Consider the following 20477-nt stretch of genomic DNA (forward strand, 5'->3'; position numbering starts at 1 on the left):
ACATATCCAGAGCTCACCTTTGGAGCCTTATTTACATCTTCAAAGACATTTGAAGACTATGATTATTATCATTATGGGCTTTTTTTTAGGACCTCAATATCTAAAATCTTCTAACACAAAAACATTTATGAAGCTGTACCATGTAACATTATTCTGATAACCTGTTAAGCTTTCACACAGGACGAAAACTCACCCATTGCAAGGAACTCTTCTTCCATCTCCAATAAGGAACAGCAGATGGACAGTGCCCAGCTTACACCTCAGTCAGCAGCACTGCCCCACAGGCCCCATTGCCTCCCAGCTGTAGCACCAAATGCCAAAGTATTTCTGAGTAAAATCACTTCATCCTTGCCCACGTTAAGACATCACACCTCTTTCCCTCCTTTCATTTGTGCAGCAAATTAAGCAAACTTTCTGTTAGGACTAGATGCTGTACACCATCCTCACTGAGCAAAGGGCTGACACAGTTCCTATAAATCAATTCCCTCCCCGTGCTGACCCCAACACTCCCAACAGGGATCCTTCCTGTCATGTTTCACAAATTACACCAGGCTGCCTTAATCTCACCAATTCAACAAGTCTGTCCTTTTCTTGTTTTATTCCTTCTTGGATACAAGCAGCTCTCATTATTCCCCACCCAAACCCAGAATAGATAATGACAAAGAAGCTGGACATCCAATGCCACGGAGTGGACGTTAGAGATGTTCTTCTGTAACATCAAGATTTGTCATATGAACGTGGAAAGACTAAAATAAGGGCAAATATTGCACTGCAAACATTCATTCTTCAAGGCCCCCAGCAGTCTAACAGGACATGAGGCTCTCACAGCTGAGCACAGATGGGAACAGAAGCACAAAGCTTCTCAACCAGTTTCCATCGTACAGCTCTTGTTCTGCCTTTGAGCATCACTGTGTTGAAGTAAGATCAGATGCACATCAGGGCAGCCAGAATGTTTCCAGAAACTATGACAGTGTTAGAGGCACCACTGCCCTGGAATAAAACACCTGGTGCAAGTCTTTATGAGCTACCTGAGTGACTAAACAAGGCACAGACATCACAGTGAGTCAAACCTCAAACCTGAACTTTGTGTTGTTCAGAAAAGCAGCCCTGAACACTGGACCAAAGCTTTGCCATGTTTTGTCTAAAGAAGCATGAGCAGCCCTGCTGTTCCTCAGGAATGCAGTGCAGGGGGCAGGGGGCCTGGCCATGCAGCCCAGGCTGTCGTGCTGTGTGCCATGGCAGGAGCAGCTCAGCCACTGCCATCCCTCTAGAGTACAGTCCTTCTTGCAGCTGAACTGTCTTCCTTCCTCCAGTCCTGCAGTAAGAAAAGATTAAAACATTAAAACCCATGGAAAACAGTAAAAACAGAAAGGGGGAAAATACAGAGTAAAGGTGGCTTAAAACAAAATCACTGATTTCTGAAGTCACTGACTCCCCCACTGTATCTCACAGGGAGAAGGGAGTGGGAGGTTCTCCCTGAGCAGCAGTGATATGGTACAAGTACAGGACCACTGCTGAAAAACAGAGACACAACATACAGATAGGGCAGTTTTCCAGAGTTGGAAAAATATGAAAGCTAAATTCTTTCTAAGATGGGCATTAATTTTCTTAAACCTCCACACCTTGCTCCTCACATCACTGCAGGGTTGTGACCAATGCCTCAGAAAGCTTTACATAATCTTGTTTTTTCAAGGACATACATCTCTGCACTGTGCAGGATGTGGGACAGTGCAGATGTGCCATTCCACATGTGCTATATATAGCAGAGAGAGTGACACACAACTGACAGCAATGTGTACCTCCTCTAAATGTGCAATTCCAGTCTACACGTTTTATTACACACAGTTATTAGATGTGTGTGTACACATACATACAAACATATATGCACTCTGTGTCTCTTGAAAGATGAAAAGCAGAAGGAACAAGCTGGGACAGAAAGGTAAAGCGGGATACATGGTCACAAAAGTGTTTAATCACAAATTCTGCAAGTCTGGTTAGACCAAGCCCAAGCCCCTCTGTGCCAAGACTGAGAAGCACAAGCTACTTACCACAGCTGTTCACGGGCTGCAAGACAGCCTTGGAGTCCTGCCAGTGCCTCCTCCTCCCATGGCAGCAGAGCTGGAGCCCAGGGCAGGAAGCAGCTCAGCACTGCTCACACTGCCCCAGCTCTGCTCCCAAGCCAAACCACTCCTGCTCAGCTCTCCTCTAGGAGCCTTCTCTTGGGGCAGAATCTGTTCCAACACATTCAAACAGTAGGTTTAACAGGTTTGTTAAAGTAGGTCTAACAGCTCCTCTGATCCCTACGCTGAGAACACAGGAAGCCTCAAATTTATTTTTATTAAACTGAGTTCTTTGTAAGCTCTAGTTTGAGCATGCTCCTTTGTAAGCATGGAGCTCCAGCCCTGTAGGGAGAAATCAATTCATTCTGGAAAGGTGAACCTTCAGAACGTTATAAAGCACACTTAAAATTCAAATAAAGAAAATCTGTATTTTAACTGTGCCAAATGTGGTTTAAATTAATTTTGATGCAATGAAACATTATTTGCTAATGAGATGTCAGCACAAGTTATGTTCTGACAAACTAGGTTCAGAGTCCCATTTTGCTCATCACTGTTTCTATACATAAACACTTAAAAAAAAAAAAGGACAAAAAAAGGAACTGTGTCACAGTGCAAAGAGCAAAACATTGAGATTTATTCACCTGGATTCAGCTGCTCAGAAAACACAGATGTGTTAAACCACTCCCAAATGCTCCACTTCCTGCTGTCAGTACAGGAAGAGGCAGAGGACAGTTTAAGGAAAAGAAAGGCAGTTTCAAAAATCAGGATTCTAAAGAAGAGGAGGTATTTAGGGCCCCCCTGACACTGAGCTGGGGAAGCACAAGGGGAATGAAGGGAGGGGGGAAGGCAGCCAAGCTTTCCTGAAATAGCTGCTCACTGCCACTGCTGGGACAGAATCCGGAGCAAGTGTACTGTCAGCGTGACCCAGGACACTTCTTACAGCCATATTCTTCCTTTTTTTTTTAAGGATAGGAAACAGAGAGAAAAGGGTTCAGACATTCTTCCTGGACATATCAGTTTAACACCTTTTTTTTCCCTCCCTCCCTCTTTTGCTGTTCTGGAAATGAAAGGGGTGAAATTTGGAAGCAGGATACACAAGAGCAGAGCAAGGAGGGGGAACAGTCAAAAGCCAGGGAGTCTGCCAGGAATTCTGCAAGAACCAGAGTCCCTGTCTGGGTGTTAATGGGTCTACACAAACTTTTTTTGTTTGCTTTTAAAAAAAGAGCCATTTCTGAGGGGCTAGAACTTCACATGGCCATGTCTGTTATTAAGCTTTTTGGAATTTAATGTATTTTTTCCTCATGATTTTTCATAGAAGAAGAGCATGGAAAATACCACAGTGGTCAAAATGAACATGAGCGAAGTGAACCACATGGGATGAACTCTGGTGGGAGCAAAAATGGAGAAGGTGTTCCAGCTCCATGCAAAGGAAAACCCAGGAAAGGTCTAAGTCCTGATGAAGCATTCCTGAATACACCAGATGCTGCACATTCAACAATCCACTGATGTAATGGTAGGAACAGAAATTCTCAATTCTGCTTTTTACCAATTTAGCTCAACAAATAATTCCATATGGTGAACAGTGCTGAACTGAGAAATTCCCATCACAGAAAAAATAACTGCAAATCTAAAAACTCCTGAGTTGGAAGAGATCCTGAGCTGAGGCAGCACTGCCACACGTTCCATGACATCATACACAAAACACCATCTATCTCTTACTTTACATCATTTTTCTCTGTAAGTCTTTAAGAGAAAAATCAGAGGTAATGTGTCAAAGGTACAACAATTAGCCCAGCTCTCAGAGGGATTATTTCTGTGACTAAAGGACAGGAGGCACCTGCTGAAATGCAGCAGGACAGATTTCAGCTTACCAAAACTAAAAGTTTGTTTTGGTGAAGAAAGGACTGAGGAACCCAGTCTGTGCAGAGCCAGCAGGGTTATATGTGATCCTTCAACCAAAAGGATTTCTGGAAAACATCCCTTACAGAACCTGGCCCAGGGTTTGTCCTGCCCCAGCCTCACCCAAGGAGCCTGACCTGCACTGATGGTCCCTTCCCATGGAATCACAGCTGTCAGGCTGGAAATCCCTCTAAGGCAATGAAGCCCAAGCACCAAGCTGGCAGCAGCACTGTGCTCACCACGGCCCAGGACCCCTGTGCCACAGCCACGAGCTCTGGAACACTTCAGGGATGGTGACAACCCTGGCAAAACCCACAGAAAATCTTCATCCAATCTAAACCTCCAATGGGCCAACATGAGGTGTCTCCCCAGGAGCTCCCTGAAGAAGTTTCACACACATTTCTGAGTAACAGTATAGCTGGGCTTTGGGTTTTGTTTAATCAGGAAGGAAAATTTAAGATAAAGACAACAATTTTTTCCCTGAAAAATAAAAAGGAAACTAAAAGCCCCTTCTTTTAATTCCATCTTTCTAACAAGGCCACAAGTTACAAAATCTTTAGTGGAGGAACCTTGATCGGCCTATTCCTGAACACAATTCAGATTCTTCTGAAAACATGTCAAATTCCAAACTGCACAATAATAATCCAATTCCTGCAGGGAAAAAAAGACAAAATATGAACAATTAAGTAAAAGCCTAATTCTATTTTGATGTACATCACCCTTCAACAGGGCTCAAGTAAAAGCATCCCAAGTATGTTCCACACAAGTGCTCAACAAAACCAGCCATGAACATGTGGCAAAAGTACAAAAACTCCTTTGCACTATTAACATAGATAATGTCATTTAAGTCTTAACACCAGTGTAAAATATCTATGAGTTGTTCCATTTAATTTTGAAAATCCATATAGAAAACAATGTTCATAACTCCATCCACAGGATTCTACAAAACTGCTGCTTCATCAACAAATCTTTGAACTGTTTCAATATGAAAACTCATTTTTTTCAAACTGCTCAAAAATCATTGCAGAGAATTTCCAAGCACTTGAATTGAAGCACAACCAAAGTATGAACTTGGTACATTTTTGCAGTTATTTCTCAAATAAGTTAATTTACATAAATCATCTCAAAATAACACAATGGGATTCAACTTCATTTTCAACATTTGGAAAGCAGTGTCATACTTTATTTAAAGTAAACCCAAGTAAAAACAAAGTTTAAATGAAAATGGTACCTGAAAAATAAATTATTTGATATAAAACAAATCAATAACTTAAAAACACACTAAATATACAAAATGTGTAACCATATACTGTACAGTATGGAAAGCAATTGATAAAACCTTCCGTCCCACAAACAGATTAATTTATAAACAAAAGATTACATAAGTTAAAGGAAAGGAAATCAATAAAAAGACTAGAAGTACAGTATTATTCAAATTACTCATCAAATAAAGGTTTATCCCAACTTATGTTTCAAATGTCTCAAGTCATTTTCTTCTCAATGACCAAGTGAAAAAGTTCAGCCATACCACTAAAAACTTGCTCAAAAATGTTTAGAAATAAGGAACAACAGTAAGAGAATATTGAGATTCTAAAATGTGAACACAGAAGCAATTTTCCAAGGTTTTAGGTGGCAGTTCTACCATTACTGTTTTCCCATCATTAGCAACAAAAGAGAATTTCAGTGCTGAAAACTCCACTCAACAGAAAAATATGTCTAAACCTTTGTTGCTGTTGGATCGAGTGTGATCTAGAAGGAATCTCCAGAGTTGAATGTCAAACCCACCCATGGGGTGGCGAGTTCTGCTTTAGAGATCATAAAGACTTGGACTGGTTTTAACTCACGTAGGATGAGAAAGCAACACTTTGAGTTTGGTTTTGTTTCACTACATGAGACTACTGCAAACAGCAAGCACTGAAATGGCGCCGTACCTGCTCAACCTACGAGCGGCCGCTCAGGAACGACCGGCGATTTCCAATCCACCGCTTGCCACGGAGGCACCGCCTCTTCCGAGCGACAGGGAGGAACTGAGACCCTTTTTATGAACTCCACATTTTTCATTTTTTTGTATTAGTAAGGAGAAATCCAGTAATAATAAATACAATAATCAGAGAAAATAGCCACTGGCCTCTTGAGCTCTGGATTTATGCATCCTACTGTGCTGAGCAGCCAACCTTGAGAAGTGCAGAGCTACGTTAGAGGAACTTGCCGAAGGCACAAAAAGACTCTCCTGCTTCCAAATAGAGATTAAAACACCTCAGGTGACAAATTCAGCTCTTGGAAAATAAAAACGAAATGAGAAAAAGCCAAAACACAAGTGCAGCTCCACTCAGAGAGCTCAAGGGGTTGGTGTTTCTTTATGCTAAAGGTGAATTTGGTCCCTTCCCTCTAAAGCTATTTGTTGATGCCTAAACGTAGAAATGTAACAATAAGGTGCTTCACTGACAGAGTTAAAAAGGACACATTTCTTCAATATGGAACTAAAAAATACAGTGACCTTCTGACAGAGGCAGCCTCCAGACAAACTGCTCCATGTTTATGTGATTGAACCAGGCTACCAGCAGCTCACAAGAGCTGTGTTAAAAATCTCCCACAAACTCCAACCTTCTGCAGGCAGAGCTATCAGAGGAGCTACTTTAAATAAACAGTTTATCACACGACCTGTATATTGTGTTAATAAAGTAAACATGGGGACATTCTCCAATTTTGTTTTTTTAAAGCACATATGTAATGATAAAACTATCCAAAAGGAACTTGAGTTATTGCCGTTTAAAATGCACTGAAAAAAAATCTCTCCTGAAATATTTGAAGAATTTCTACTTTATTGACCTTACCCAGAACATTAAAGCAACACAGAATTGTAACAAATGTTTGAAGGACCTTAAGGACTATTCATTTTCCAAACTCAGCCTTAAAATAATGGATCACTTTTGCCGTTAGTTCATCATTTTGGTTTTGACTGCTGGATATTCTTTCTATAAATGATACCAAGTTTTTTAAAAACTTTTTAAAAAAGATTTTTAACTGCTTTTTATAAATAACATTACTGCAATGTTCAATCCCCCTATAAAAATAGGTGTCCTTTCCATGCAAACACCCTTTGGTCATCTGGACAAGGGCAAGTGACCAAACACTGACCAACCAGTGTTCACTGTGGTGACAATTTATCCTGCTCCAGTGACTTGTCTCTGGATTTTCCATGGTTTTCATACTCACATGATACAGATGTACAAAAAACATATCCAAGCAAATGGAAGGAAGAGCTTTGTGGCCACACACACCACTGTGGTGATGTGACTTCTCCCCTCACCTAAGAGCTGGATCCTGAAGCCTTCCCCAGTCCCAGAGCTAGAACAGATGCAGGGACTGGCAGAGGAAGGCTCAGGAGGCAACAGTGACTGCACTGGCCAGTCTCTGACAGGAGAGTGGAGCAGCTCAAGTAAACCAAATTTTATGATAATGCAGCTTGAAGAATAGAATAAAATAAAATAAATCCAACACTTCAGTGCACACACACCATCTAACAGGGAATCACTGAGAACTGAACACACTGAGCTGCTCTGATTCTGCTCACATCGGGATTTCTGGTGTTGCCATCCCCTCACCTGAAGGATCTGCATCTGCCTTTGCCAGCTCACACCAAGCACATACAGAGATTCCTCTTCCACATTTCTGTGGGATTTCCCTATCTGCTGATGGTTAACAGGAGGTTTACAGGTGCTGAGGCTCATGGCCAGCGTTCTGCACTGGGGTGAATTCCATTCATGTGGACATCTGAGAAGCAAATGCAGTGACTCTCCTCAGCATCTACACATGAGACCCTGAGACAGCAGCATGAACAACTGTGTTTTCAGCATAAATTACACCTGCTCCTTCAGAACCTACACCAGGGGCTGTCCCAAGAGACTCTTAACCTACTCTAAAGGACCCCAAAACACCCCCATCTCAGCTGCTCCTGTAGTACATCTCACAGTACAGACCAAAAAATTCAGGTCTCTAGAATCTGATTATCACATCCTAGTCCAGCAATGAAGACTTTCCAGAACTCTCTACCTCAATGAGAATTGCTCACAACGAGCAATGTGAGACCCCTGCTTTGAGACAGCCTTTGGTTCTACTAAGATCCTGTAAGTGCTTACTGACAGAGGCATCACCTGATAGAAACAACTGGGTTCCACCAAATGGATGGATGAAAAAGCTGAGCACTCTGAGAATTAAGAGGCCAAAAGCTCTCTTGAAACAGGTCTCTTCAAGTGAGAGCTTCAAAGCAGGGTGAGGAGGAAACCAGTTGCTCCTACCTTTGGGGCAGAAAAACTCCTAGTAGATGTCTTATTAGACTTTAGTTTCCAACCTCAGAAGCTTCCTTTTGGTCTTCACTAGTAGGATGCACAAGCATTTTGGTTTAGGACCAAAAGCATCCAGTATACATACACAATTTTTTCTGGACTTCAGCTATTTATGCCAAGATTTTATTGACTGTTAGAAGAGCACAAATTATACACTACTTCTGGTATCAGCTCTGGATAATAGCAGGAGTTTTTCCTCTTTTCCTGACTCAAGCAGCAGTGCTTTGCTCATAGCAATTGCCTGAAAATTATCAGAGCAACTATCAAAGAAAGCTGGAATCAGACCTTTCCTAAAAGAGATTGTTGTAGTAGCAGTACAAAACCATATCCTGCACTTACCTAGCAAAGAATGAGAGATGGAAAAATAGGGAAGCAGTGGAAAAAGAAAGGAACAGTGATGCCAGAGAGCATTCAAGAGAAGGGGGTTCTTCAAAAGTGGCAGCACAGCAATGTGCTGTTGCCATGGCCAACGTGCTTGGAACCAGTACTGACAGAGTCACATTTAGGGGTCACTCACTGCAAGTCTGAACCCCCACTAAATATTGTGATAAACAGCAGCTCCCATTTTAGTTTAGCAGCAAATTTATCTTAAATGGAATAAAGCAAGAGAGAATGACAGGAACTGGGAATGACTACAGCCCACTCCTGTGGAACAGGACAGTGCAGGTTCAACAATGATGGGACATGTAAGAGAACTTCTCTCTACTACAGAGCTTTAACTTGGGAGGATGCCCAGAGCGCTTCCCAAGCTCTCGTTGAATGCAGAAAGGAAATAATCATAGATGTGATAAATGGATGGTGATGAACTGGTGGAAGGAAACCTCTGACAGCCAAGAGCAGCTCTGAAGGGGTGGCAATGGCCTGGCTGCTGTGTCACAGTCACTGTTCCACCGAGCATCTCAAGAGATGGGGAGGGAACAGACTGGCAGGAGAGGCAAGGTTGGATGCTTTAACAGGAAAAATCCCACCTGCATTCACTGCACACAAACTCAAACTCAGTGGAAGGCTGCTCGCTGGGCCAAGGCCTATCTGTAGGGTTTAGATATGTCCTGGACAGGTCCAGGAACATCAGCAGCTGCCACAGGTCCTCCTTGGAGCTGGGCACCAGCTCAGCCACATGTGGAGGCTGAGGGAGCCCTCAGGCTGTGCAGACCCCATGGCAGGGAGAGGACAAGGAGAGGACAAACGGCGGCAAGCGGAAGGCAAGGTCAGCTGGGGATGGAGTGAGACGAGCAGGCAGCATGGACTGGCCTCTCAAGTTTGGAAATGAACTCTGGGGCTGGCAGAGACTCAGGCAAAACAAGGAGACACTGCATTACACTGCCACAGACCTCATTTCCACACCTGCCCTGCCTACATTAACACCAGAGCCAAGTCTCTAGCTGTGCACAGCAGCTCACACACCTCTACAGGCATGGTCAGCCTTCCCAGTTTCCTACCCAAGCACACCTGAGGGTTACATCAGTCTGTGACACTCATTTCTATGTGACAGATTTATTGTGGTGCTTGTTTCAAAACTCTTTTCTTCTACTCAGCTGTCAAAGCAGTAAATTAAAATTCTCTTAAAGCGGAGCTACAGTTCCTTAGACAGCACTCTGAAAGCTGGACACTTTGTGCAATACTTAGCAAAAAAAAGAACAGAAAATAAAAAACAAAACAAAATTTGAGCAAAACAAAATCAAATTTAATGTTCTTAAATGCAAAAGTAAAAACAAACAAAAAACACAAAAAAGCAAAAGAAAATTAACAGAAACAGAACAACTCAAAGTTTCAAGGCAGTCTGCAGAAAACCTGGGGGATTAATCTTTAAATCTACAAATCAAAGGGGTTTTTTGGTTAATATCTAACTTGCAAGTTGTAAGTACTTTTCTGCTGAGTGTTCAGTAAGTAAAGCTAGTTGTCAAAACAAAATCCTATTAAAATAGAAAAACTAGCACTCATTAGAAGGGATGCGAGAAATACAATGCTCAAATGTTTATAACTGGTTTTTCTTTACAAAATAGAACTGCCAAAGGAATTCCAACTACAATGATCTTGGAAAATGAGTAAGTATCTTGCTGCATTATAATGTACCAGTAAGTAGTGCACCATGCATTAAATATTTGGACAGAAGAGATTCAGTCTGATAAAGTAGCAACATATATTCACACTCGCTTTTTTGGAGTTTCATTTTGACTCTGAAATCTTCCTGGAGTTTCTTTGAAACTCTTTGGTCCATTCCTCTCAAAGTGGGTTTTAAAAGTCACGTTTCTAAAACCTGTGAATTGGACAGCTTGGCCACTGCTCAGTGTGCAACTTACCTCCTCAATGGTGTTAAAGTTAGGCTGGCATGCTACTACTTACAAGACCTTGACTTTAAAAAGCCTGATCCTCAACTAGACACAGAGTAATGAATATTAATTTATCAAACAATTTACTGTCAACTAAAACATTAGTATTTCTCAACTTTTCTTCCATACTACTGAAACTGAGGGAGAACAAAAGGACAGGGGGATGGGTAGGAAGAACAACATAAAACCAAAGAAAATCAATGAATTCAGCCTGATATTTTTCAGAAAATTCCAGTTTTTGCAGACAACATTCAATGAAACAAATGTTAGTCTCATAAGTGAAAGCATGCTTCAAATTTACCACCATCCAGAGGGTCTAGTTAATGCAATCTACTTAAGATTTCAGGGGATTTTTAACATGTTTTAAATGAAATAACTTAAAGGAACTTGAAATTGGTCTAACATTGTGGGATTTCAAACATTTGAACATGTCAGTTGCATCCCAGAATATAAAACCTTTTCACTTCTCATTTAGACTAAGACAAACACTTGTGAAAATTGGCGCAAAATGAGTTTTACACTAACAAAAATGTTTCAACTTCTGTCACTCCATTATCTATTCCATACAAAAAGCACGAGCAAGTTATTTGTGGGACTTGTTGGTTTTGAAGGAAACCTGTAAGATTTTGTCCCCCAGGCGGTAGCCATTAAGACTTGCTATGGCCATTGCAGCTTCTTCATAGTTTGTCATGGTCACAAAACCAAAACCTTTGCACTTGTTGGTGTTGAAATCTCGAATAACTTTCACATTGGTAACCGCACCAAAGGGGCCAAACATCTGCCAGAGGATTCCCTCATCAGCATCTTGACCAAGGTTGTAGATGAAGATACACCAGCCAGAAGATGCGTTTCCTGGAACATTTACACCAGAAAGCCCACTCATGTGATCTACACCCATAGGAGAGAACCTAGCAAATAAAAAGCACAATATTTCATGTTCAATTAAGCAAATTAACTTGAATGGGAAGCAACTGAGAATGAATATTTTATACATGGCACATCAAAACCGCCACATAAATGTTTCCCCATTCAAATTGACAATCAAATTGACAGCTGCCAGAAAAAAAAAAGTTAAGTATTCCAACTGCTTTATCAACAGGGAACTATCCTTAGAAACAGGCAAGGAACAGGCAAGGCAAGATTACATAATCACCTTCCCAGGAGACCTGGATGGATGCCTGAGCTCAGCCAGGCCGCTCCGAGTGTCCAGGGCATTGCTGCAGAACTGCTTGAGTTCAGGGGCACAGGCAGCACCTCCCAGAGGCCCCAGACACCCCCAGGCATCTCCCACTTATTGCACAGAAGGAGATTTTCTTTCACCCCATGCTCCTTTTCTTGCCTCTAAAAGAACATGTTGGGAAACTCTTTAAGTCAAAGAGTTTCTTTGGATTTGCTGGGGCAAGGGATGAGTGTTCTGGGTTCTTAGGAGTAGAGATTGGATGTATTAATTTCCTCTTTTGTGAAGCAGAACAAAACCTACTCCCTTTCCACCCAAAGGCAGCAGGTGCAGGCAAACACTCACAACATGAGCAGGCTCAGTGCAGTTTTATTATTCCAGCGTGTATGGATGGTTTTAATAATTTTTCCAGGAAAACTCAGATCTGACTTTATTGAACTGGATTTTTAAAATCACCTACCCATTCTTCCTGAATCCTGCCTCCTTCACAATACCTCAGCAGGATTCATGCATAACAAAAAGCAAAAATCTTCTCCTTTTTATGTCTCATTTTGTAATAATTTATTTTCCCTAAAACCCACATTTCTAATTCCCCTTTATTCTATTTCTGCCCTAAACTCCAGAAAATCAAAGCTTCTGAATATTTTAGTGCAATATTAGGGTTGCACAGCTAAGCACTCAAAGGCCAGGAAATGTGAAAGTTAATGTCAAAAACGCACTTTGAACCCTTGTGCTTATTTATTATTTAAGAATATGAGGTCATGTGATCATAGAAATATAATGATACTATACCAGGGGTTCCCAAATTGAGGTGTACCACTGGTGATTTGCAAACCCCTTAAAAGCGGTACACGAGCTGCTCTCTGCCAAGAGCAGGGCGGTGGCAGATCCTGATTCTCTGCTGACCTGGAGGAAACAGGGAAGGGATGTCTGGGCAGTGAATGCTGCAGAAAGTGCCAAATGCTTCCCCTCTGACTCTTTCTTGCCCTGCATCAAGGAGCTGCTGCTGCCTTTCTTGAGGAGGGAGAGCTCGAGGAGTACGGGGAGGGAGGGGAGCAGAGGGATGGCAGTGCACACTCACACACACACACACACGGTGCACACACCAGAACCACTCAGTGCCCATCTCCCCCAGGCTCTCTGGTGCCCAGAGCTCCCTGCCTTGGACACCTGAGCTGCTGGACTCTCCTGTCCCCAGAGCAAGTGCCACTCCATCCCTCCCTTGCTGCTGCTCTGCAGCCCTGGGGGCTCCCGGAGCACAGGGGGACACTGCTGAGCTGCAGCACCTCACTGACAGCCAGCCCCACGAAAAAACAAGTTTGGGAAGCCTTGTACTACAGCCAAACTGAAAAAGCAGTTAGAAGTACCACAAGGTGAATGAGACATACCAACCCGTATGATCTGATGAAGAGGTGACACATCTGGTATTTCTTTTGGCTTTGTATAAAAACGTTCCTGTGCTTGCATGCTTGATACACTTACTTGTTCTGACAGACACCTTCAGTTGTGTAGCTTCTTTCCAAGTGAGTAATAATCTGGTAGGATGAATTTATCTTAATATCTGTCAAGTTTCCATCTCAACAGATCACCAGTCCTGAATCCCTTCTCAAACCACTGAGCTCAGAATTGCCTGACGTTGGTTCCAGCAGTCACTATAGCTCTGCCCCTGCCTGCTCCAAAGGCTCAGGCTCTGCCCAGGAGCCCAGGTAACACCAAATCATGATACTGCATATCCCATGCAATCAGTTGTAGAAGAGCAATGGTGTTAAATGCAAGAAAACAAATCTAAATGCTTGTTACAGACAAAATAATTTAAAATACCAAGTACCTCTGCTTTTGGATACACTTATTTTCAAACAGATTGTCCTCTCTTCCTGCTTTGTTTCACAAAAATGTTACAGGTTTATTAAAATACCCAAACCAAACAAAATAGGGTAAAACGAAAGAAGTCCTCTGAAAGATTAGAAAAGTAATTTAAAAAAACCCAACCAACCTGTAGGAAATACTACTCAGCTAATCTGATGAATGTCTGTTCTCACTCTGCACAAGAGGGACCCCAGATCTCTCACTCAGCCCAGGGTAACAGTGTGCATGAGCAGGGCTGGAGCAGCTGACACACAGCTCTGTCCTACTGGGACAGATTTTTGTGGCCACGCCAATTGAAGATGACCTTTAGGAAGTTACAGTTATTAAGGATGTTTAAAAGAATGCCCTACTATGGCAAACACAAAGACCAACAGAGATCCAGGATGTTTCAGAGAAAGTGGTTTTAAAATTCCTTTAATACTGTAATTTGAACAATCTCAGTATTAGCACACTTATAGCTGGTGTTCTCATTTCTGTTGAAATTATTTTTATACTGTCTCCTCCACACTGCTTTTTCAACCCTCCCAAAGAGTCTGTAGCCAGTGTTATTTGTGGATGGTTCTTTCCAGCCATGCTAACCTAATAAACCAACATCTTGGGGCACTGGGTATCAACAAGAGTGTATTTTCCATCATAACTCTTTTTTACTTTGTAAGCTTCTTGTTTCTGTCAATGACCTTTTGCTCCCTCTGTCATTAGACAGACAGCCTGCTTCGTTTAACAGATCCTGAGATTAGATTAACTCAGTGGAGGATGTAATCTCAGAAATGACACTCCTAAATGAAAGCAGTTTCTTTCTAGGTCTATGCAAGTCCTATAAATTCTTTTCATAGAACCACAGAAACTCCTGAGCTGGAAGGGACTCTCAGGGATGATCAGTGCAGCCCCTGTCCCTGCCCAGGCACCCCAACAGCCCCACCCTGAGCAGCCCTGGGAGCTCCTGCAGCTCTGGCAGCCTTGGCACCATTCCCTGGGCAGCCTGGGCAGTGCCCAGCAGCCTCGGGGGGCAGAACCTTGCCCTAATATCCAACCTAAACCTCCCCTATCATAGCTTTGTGCTGGTTTTGCTGAACACTTTTGCCTGCACTCTGAGGACAGTTCCATACAGAACCACAGGTGGGATGCCAATAAGCAAGAACATTAGTTTTAATCCCAGCTTGTGTTGCCATTGCACTTGAGCTTAGCAGCTTTTTTTTTTTTTAATTGTTCCACAAAGATCAGGAGCTCAGCTACACTGACAATGTCCTTCTGACAAGCAACTTTTTCTGCTGTCTTTGTTACAGACAGAAAGGATCTGCTGCGGCCAACACAAATCTTGTTGATAACTCAGGGACACAAGCTCTAAGTGTGAAAAAAATCAGGGTGTTGGGTCAAACAACCACGTAAGGAAGAACAGAAACAACTGGGATTTCACTCCCATATTCTTCCAGAACTTTGATGAAATACTACTCTGAATGAAATGGTTTCTACTCAATACACACAGCTTGCATCCAAATTATAAATTGGCTTAAAAACTGAAAATTTAAACAATTTCACTGGAATGATACCAAGCAGGTGTAGAGGAGCTGTCTGAGCAATCGTTTCACTGGCAGGGTTAAACAGTCCTCTTCAATTTCCCTGTGAATCTAAGAACTATCAGAAATGGCTCCCCTTCAGGCATTCAGGGCAGAACTCATGGGCTGATACTGGTAGAGTTTTGCCCATTACAGGAACTGGGAACTGGCTCCAACCCTGAACAAGTGTGAAAGCAGTATCAGCTGAACTGGCAACAACTGAGGTTTGTTGTTCTAGTACAAAGCTCTGGTGAGCTGCAAAAGCACAGCACTTCCAGGGGCCCTGAGCAGCCTCCTCATGCTACAGGAGCTAAACCCCTCCATTTCATCACAGTTCAGCACCTGGAGATCTGCTATTTTCTTTAAGCAAACAAATCTTACACTCTAAAGAAACCCCCACCCCATGTGTGTTATCTGTCCTCCAGACACAAGCTCATGCTGTGGCATCATTCCCTCTGGATGGAAGCAGAGAGCCTGGTCTTTTAATTAGTCCAGAATCCAGTGGGACACAGCACTAAGACCAGCTCCTGATGTGAGCCACAAACACCACAGGAACTCAAAAGGATTAAAAGAACATTAAACGAAGGGTTGGAGAAATATCTGTAGGAAATTAATAATTACAAATTAGATACTAAAGGTTTAATCCTGGATTTACAGGGATTATGATGAAATGAGATGAAATGTAATCAAAATATCAGGTTACGTATTCAACCTCTGTGGAGCAGAGATCACAACTTTAATTTATACAGACAGTGGGCTCTCTGGAAGCTGCTTATCCATTCATCCTGTCTTGTTCACTACCAAAACAAACAAGACTCAGCCCAAACTCAGGTTCCTGAGCTTAACCACAGCATGAGTAATCACAACTCCTTCAGTTCAGCATCCTTCAAGGCAGACAGACTCACTAGGAGAAATTGCAGCTAACACTAAAGAAAAATACAAAGGGTTGTGGGACAGACTTGATGATGTTGGAGGTCTTTTCCAACATTAATAATTCCATGACCCCATGGTGTGAGCATTATGCACATGTGTACAGAGGTGCCTGGACAAGTGACTGAGGGAAGGAAGCTGTGCAGCAAGTGCTGCAGCTCTCACAATCTGTGACAAGGCAGAGATAAAGAGCTTGTGTCTGCAGGTCAGCTGGGGGCTCTTGTGTCCACAACATCTTCCTGAAAGCACAGCCTTACCCCAACTCTACTCCCACCTCTGCCAGGCTCTGGGACCCCAAATCTTTAGTTCTTTCCCCACCAGCAGGTCTGCACTGGGAGCAGCAGCCAGCCAAGGTGTGCTGACAAGCAAGCACTGGGCACAGGACACAGCTCCCAGGGCAGCAGGAATGGAACACAGACACAACATTTTCTTCCTCTTAACCCCCACTGTGACACCACAAGCCTAGAGAAATACTCTGTGTGTCTGCCCCATCCCTGAGAGTGTTCCAGCCAGGTTGGACAGGGCTTGGAACACCCTGGGATAGTGGAAGATGTCCCTGCCCATGGCAGGGGTGGGATGAGATGAGCTTTAAGGTCCCTTCCAACCCAAACCAGTCTGTGATTCTTTGAAATGCACACAACTGACATTAATGCTGCTCTAAATGGTAAATTAAGAGAATAATGAACAAACTGGTTATTAAAATTTAGTTTCACCAGCAACTCTTAATATAAATACATTAATAGTTTTTTCTTGTTTCTGAGTGATCATTACAGGATTGAATTAAAAGTACTAATTATGGATGTGAATATTATTTGCACTCCTTATTCTGATGTATTTCAATCCTGGCATTTTGATTTTAGGGGGAAGAGCGATGATGAAAATGTCCAAGTAAATTAAGAACGTTAAGAATGAAAAAGATTTGAGTAGGATCTGGACACACTGAAGCCCTGGCTGAGACAAAGGGCAGATGTGTTGATTTTTTAATAATTCACCTAAATGCAAACAATGCAGAATTTCATTCCTTGGTGTGGCTCAGGAGGTTTGGTGTGGAGATCTGGGTGACTGCTTCAGGGAAACAAGGAGCTGCCTCAGCTGACTTCCCTGGGCTGCAGCTGAAGAGAACTGGGGAGCAACTGAGGCTGGCAGGAACCTTTGGAAATCCTCTAAGAAACCCCCTGCTCGAAGCAAGGCACCTGGAGCAGGTTGCTCAGGCTCATCCTGTCACCAAAACTTAGCAGAAATCAGTCAAATAAAACTCCTTAATGCCAATGTAGTGTTCAGAAGGACATTCATCACTCATTACAGGCCTGACTGCACAGGGGATAACTCCACCCTGTGTGCACGTGATCTTCTACAAGTGTGTTGCTTATATACAGTCACAATGTGCATATTTTGCTCATTGCCATAAAGCTCTCCCTAATTTCCCAGGTTCAGTCCTTGTTTTGGCTGTGGCTGCATCCCTAAGCCAGATGTCTTCCCCTTATCTTCCAACCATCCTTGCTGAGAAAGCAGATCCTGCACACTCTGTTTCCTGCTAAAACTACACAGGCACAGTAGAAATCAGATGAACCCTTTTGGTATCAATTCTAGCCAGGTTTCAGCATCTCCAAGGACAGAAACTTCACTGTCTCCTTGGGCAAACTGTTCAACCACTCTCGGTATAAAACCACAACTGACTACAAAGTACAAATTTTCTCTGGAGACCCATGACACAGAGCTGTGCTTAAAATGGTGAGCTACAGCACTGTGGACAGGAGACAGCAACACTGGAACAGCAGCACAGCTAAAAGGTGGCTGAGATTTTAGTCCAATTTTACTGAGCTGATTGGATCCCTTACAGTAGAACATAAAACAAAAAAAAAACAGTAAATTCTCAACAGGAAAGCACTACTCTCAGAAATATATATCATCTCAGAGCCTATTGCTTCTCTGCAAGACAGTCAATACATTGCATTTTTTCCAGACCACCCTCCAACCATCAGCTTTCTCCATGAACACCCAAAGCACTTCCAATTCAAGAAATTCATATTCAAAGCAACCAAAGCAATTTTCTATGGCAAAGCACAGTGTCTTCCACAGCCCTGGAAGCAGACAGGAAGCTGCAACTGCTCAATATTTTCATCAGTAAACTCTTGAGACCTCAAGGAAAGGCAGAATCTTGCACAGGTTGCAATGCAGGAAGGAATCCCACAGAACCTCCTCATCAGAAATAAAGTTTCCCTCTCTTATTGTAACACCTCCCTGCTGGAACCAACCATTCAGAGCTTTAATTAAGTTGCCAAATTCTATTTGTGTTCAGATATATAAACCACAGAACGGGGATCTGTTGAGACAGGCACCTACCAACACCCACCTGGAACCTGCTGCTGCTGTCCCCTCACTGTAATCCAGCAGTGGAAACAGCCACTAGAGTGCAGGTACCTTTAAACACTAACTTCAATATAAATTTTACAAATAAGATTTTTCTTTAATCATATTTTAATGCAACAGTTTCTTTACATAACACTGAGGACACATAGTGCACTATGTATTCATTCACACATGCTGCAGTGAAGGTATCACTGCCCAGCTGTGGGGGCACAGCTCCCCACACCACCACGGGAACAGGAGCAAGCCTTAAATGCATTTATTCCTCCTAACCTACCTGAATCTCTGTGCCTGGTGATGCACTGGCCCTCCAAACCGTCTAGCTGGTGAATGACACAGCTGCGACAACAGTGCCACATTTTTGTTCTGGTTAGGGTTGGCTGCAAACTTCACTGTAATGGGCTCGGAGGAACCTGGGGGTTTGTGACCATTGAAATTTGTAATTGCCTCTTCTGCTTCTGACCTTTTGTCAAACCGGATAAATGCGACCCCTCTGGACAAACCTTGTAACCAAACCAATAAAAAAAACAAACAAACAAACAAAAAAATTGAAATTCAGGATAAACTCAAAATAACTTTGAAAACAAAACCCAAAAAAGTTCAGTATTTCTATGGTCACAGCTTTCAAGTTCTCTACATTTATATTTCTTCAGCAGCTGGAGGATAAAGTACAAAATTAAGAAACCAAAGACTAATTAGCATGCTCATTTCAGCTATAACAACCACAGTGACTAAACACTTAAAAAAATATGTGGTAGAATTCCATTATATTCATCATCAACTAACATTTCCATTTACAAAAAACTCCTCAACATTTTAAATTAAGTAAAAAAAAAAGAATTAACTCCAGATGGTTAAAAACAAACCCAAACCCCTTAGTTTCAATTACTTTATCACTAAAGAGCATCTGCAAACACAGAATTTAAACATTTTTGCAAATGTTTTCATTTTTCCATGCTAGAAACATATTCAGGTTCAGAGATGAGGGAACAAATGTCCAACTATAATAAAGGACTTCCACCTTTTTTAATGGAGAGATCAGAATTTCACCAGAATTTCACACACACTATTTCCAGCTGGCACATAGATTATTTTTATTCATTAAAATCAATGAAAAACCTCTTGGTAGCTGGACTGAACCAATATCACAGCTGTTAAAAATCTGTGTATTTTTTCCTAGTCCCAGTCCCTGGATGCTGTTTCCTTCTGACTGAGGTAAAAGTTCTGCCTTGTAAGCTCTCCTCTCCTCCCCTTGCTTCTTATCTGTGACTTGACCGTAGGCTGAAAACACGGTTTATCACAGTGAAGCTAAAAGGGCACATTTTGTTTAAATGCCATTCCAAAGGAGGTATTGTGGCCAGGACTGTAAATGTAGGCCTTCATTAACTCTGTTTCAGAATGGGACATATCAGATACTTTGTTTTGTTCACATCCACCCAGGAACATCTTCAAAGCCAGATACAGAAGTTAATCTTATCATAAACCACAAAATCATAAACTGTTGTTGGTAACGGTTGAGGATCATTTTCTCTGTTTCACAGAAGGAAATGCAACGTGTCAAGACCTGGGCCTGAAGCAAACAAGGTGTGATTGCCTTTTGATAAATAACAGCACACAGGCTCACAGAGTACAGCTGCCAGCCCTGTGTGCTCAGGTACCACTGAGATCAGCAGCATCACTCAGAACTCAGCAAGGCTATCTTAGAGCTCAGCTTACTGTGACTCTTCTACTTTCATGCTGCTCATCCTAGTGCTTCTCAAAGCATTCGTTTAAAACATGAATATTTTAGAAAGTGTATTTTCAAACAGAGTCGTTTTCAAGAGCTGGAGTACCATCTCTGTGAGAAGGTACAGCTAAGTACAAATTAAAACGTGTCTTAAGTGGGAGCAGATCAAGATATGAGAGGCAGGCTTAAAGCCAAGGCACAGCCACATTCCTGGTGGGATGGC

At 42.3% G+C, this 20477-nt stretch overlaps 1 protein-coding gene across 2 annotated transcripts in view; it reads right to left on the bottom strand.

The window, feature by feature from the left end:
- Positions 1–581: 581 nt before the first annotated feature.
- ELAVL1 (ELAV like RNA binding protein 1) overlaps positions 582–20477 on the bottom strand; it is a 50892-nt gene continuing 30996 nt past the window's right edge. Inside the window, exons 5-6 of one of the 2 annotated variants that reach the window (XM_058040738.1) lie at positions 18806–19031; positions 582–11543 (exon numbers count right to left, since the gene is read on the bottom strand). In XM_058040738.1, the coding sequence (XP_057896721.1) occupies positions 11219–11543; positions 18806–19031 (551 nt within the window). In that variant the 3' untranslated portion in view covers positions 582–11218. The other variant, XM_058040739.1, reaches the window with a different exon arrangement.

Source organism: Melospiza georgiana, chromosome 26 (genome assembly GCF_028018845.1).
Source record: "Melospiza georgiana isolate bMelGeo1 chromosome 26, bMelGeo1.pri, whole genome shotgun sequence".
NCBI lineage: Eukaryota > Metazoa > Chordata > Aves > Passeriformes > Passerellidae > Melospiza > Melospiza georgiana.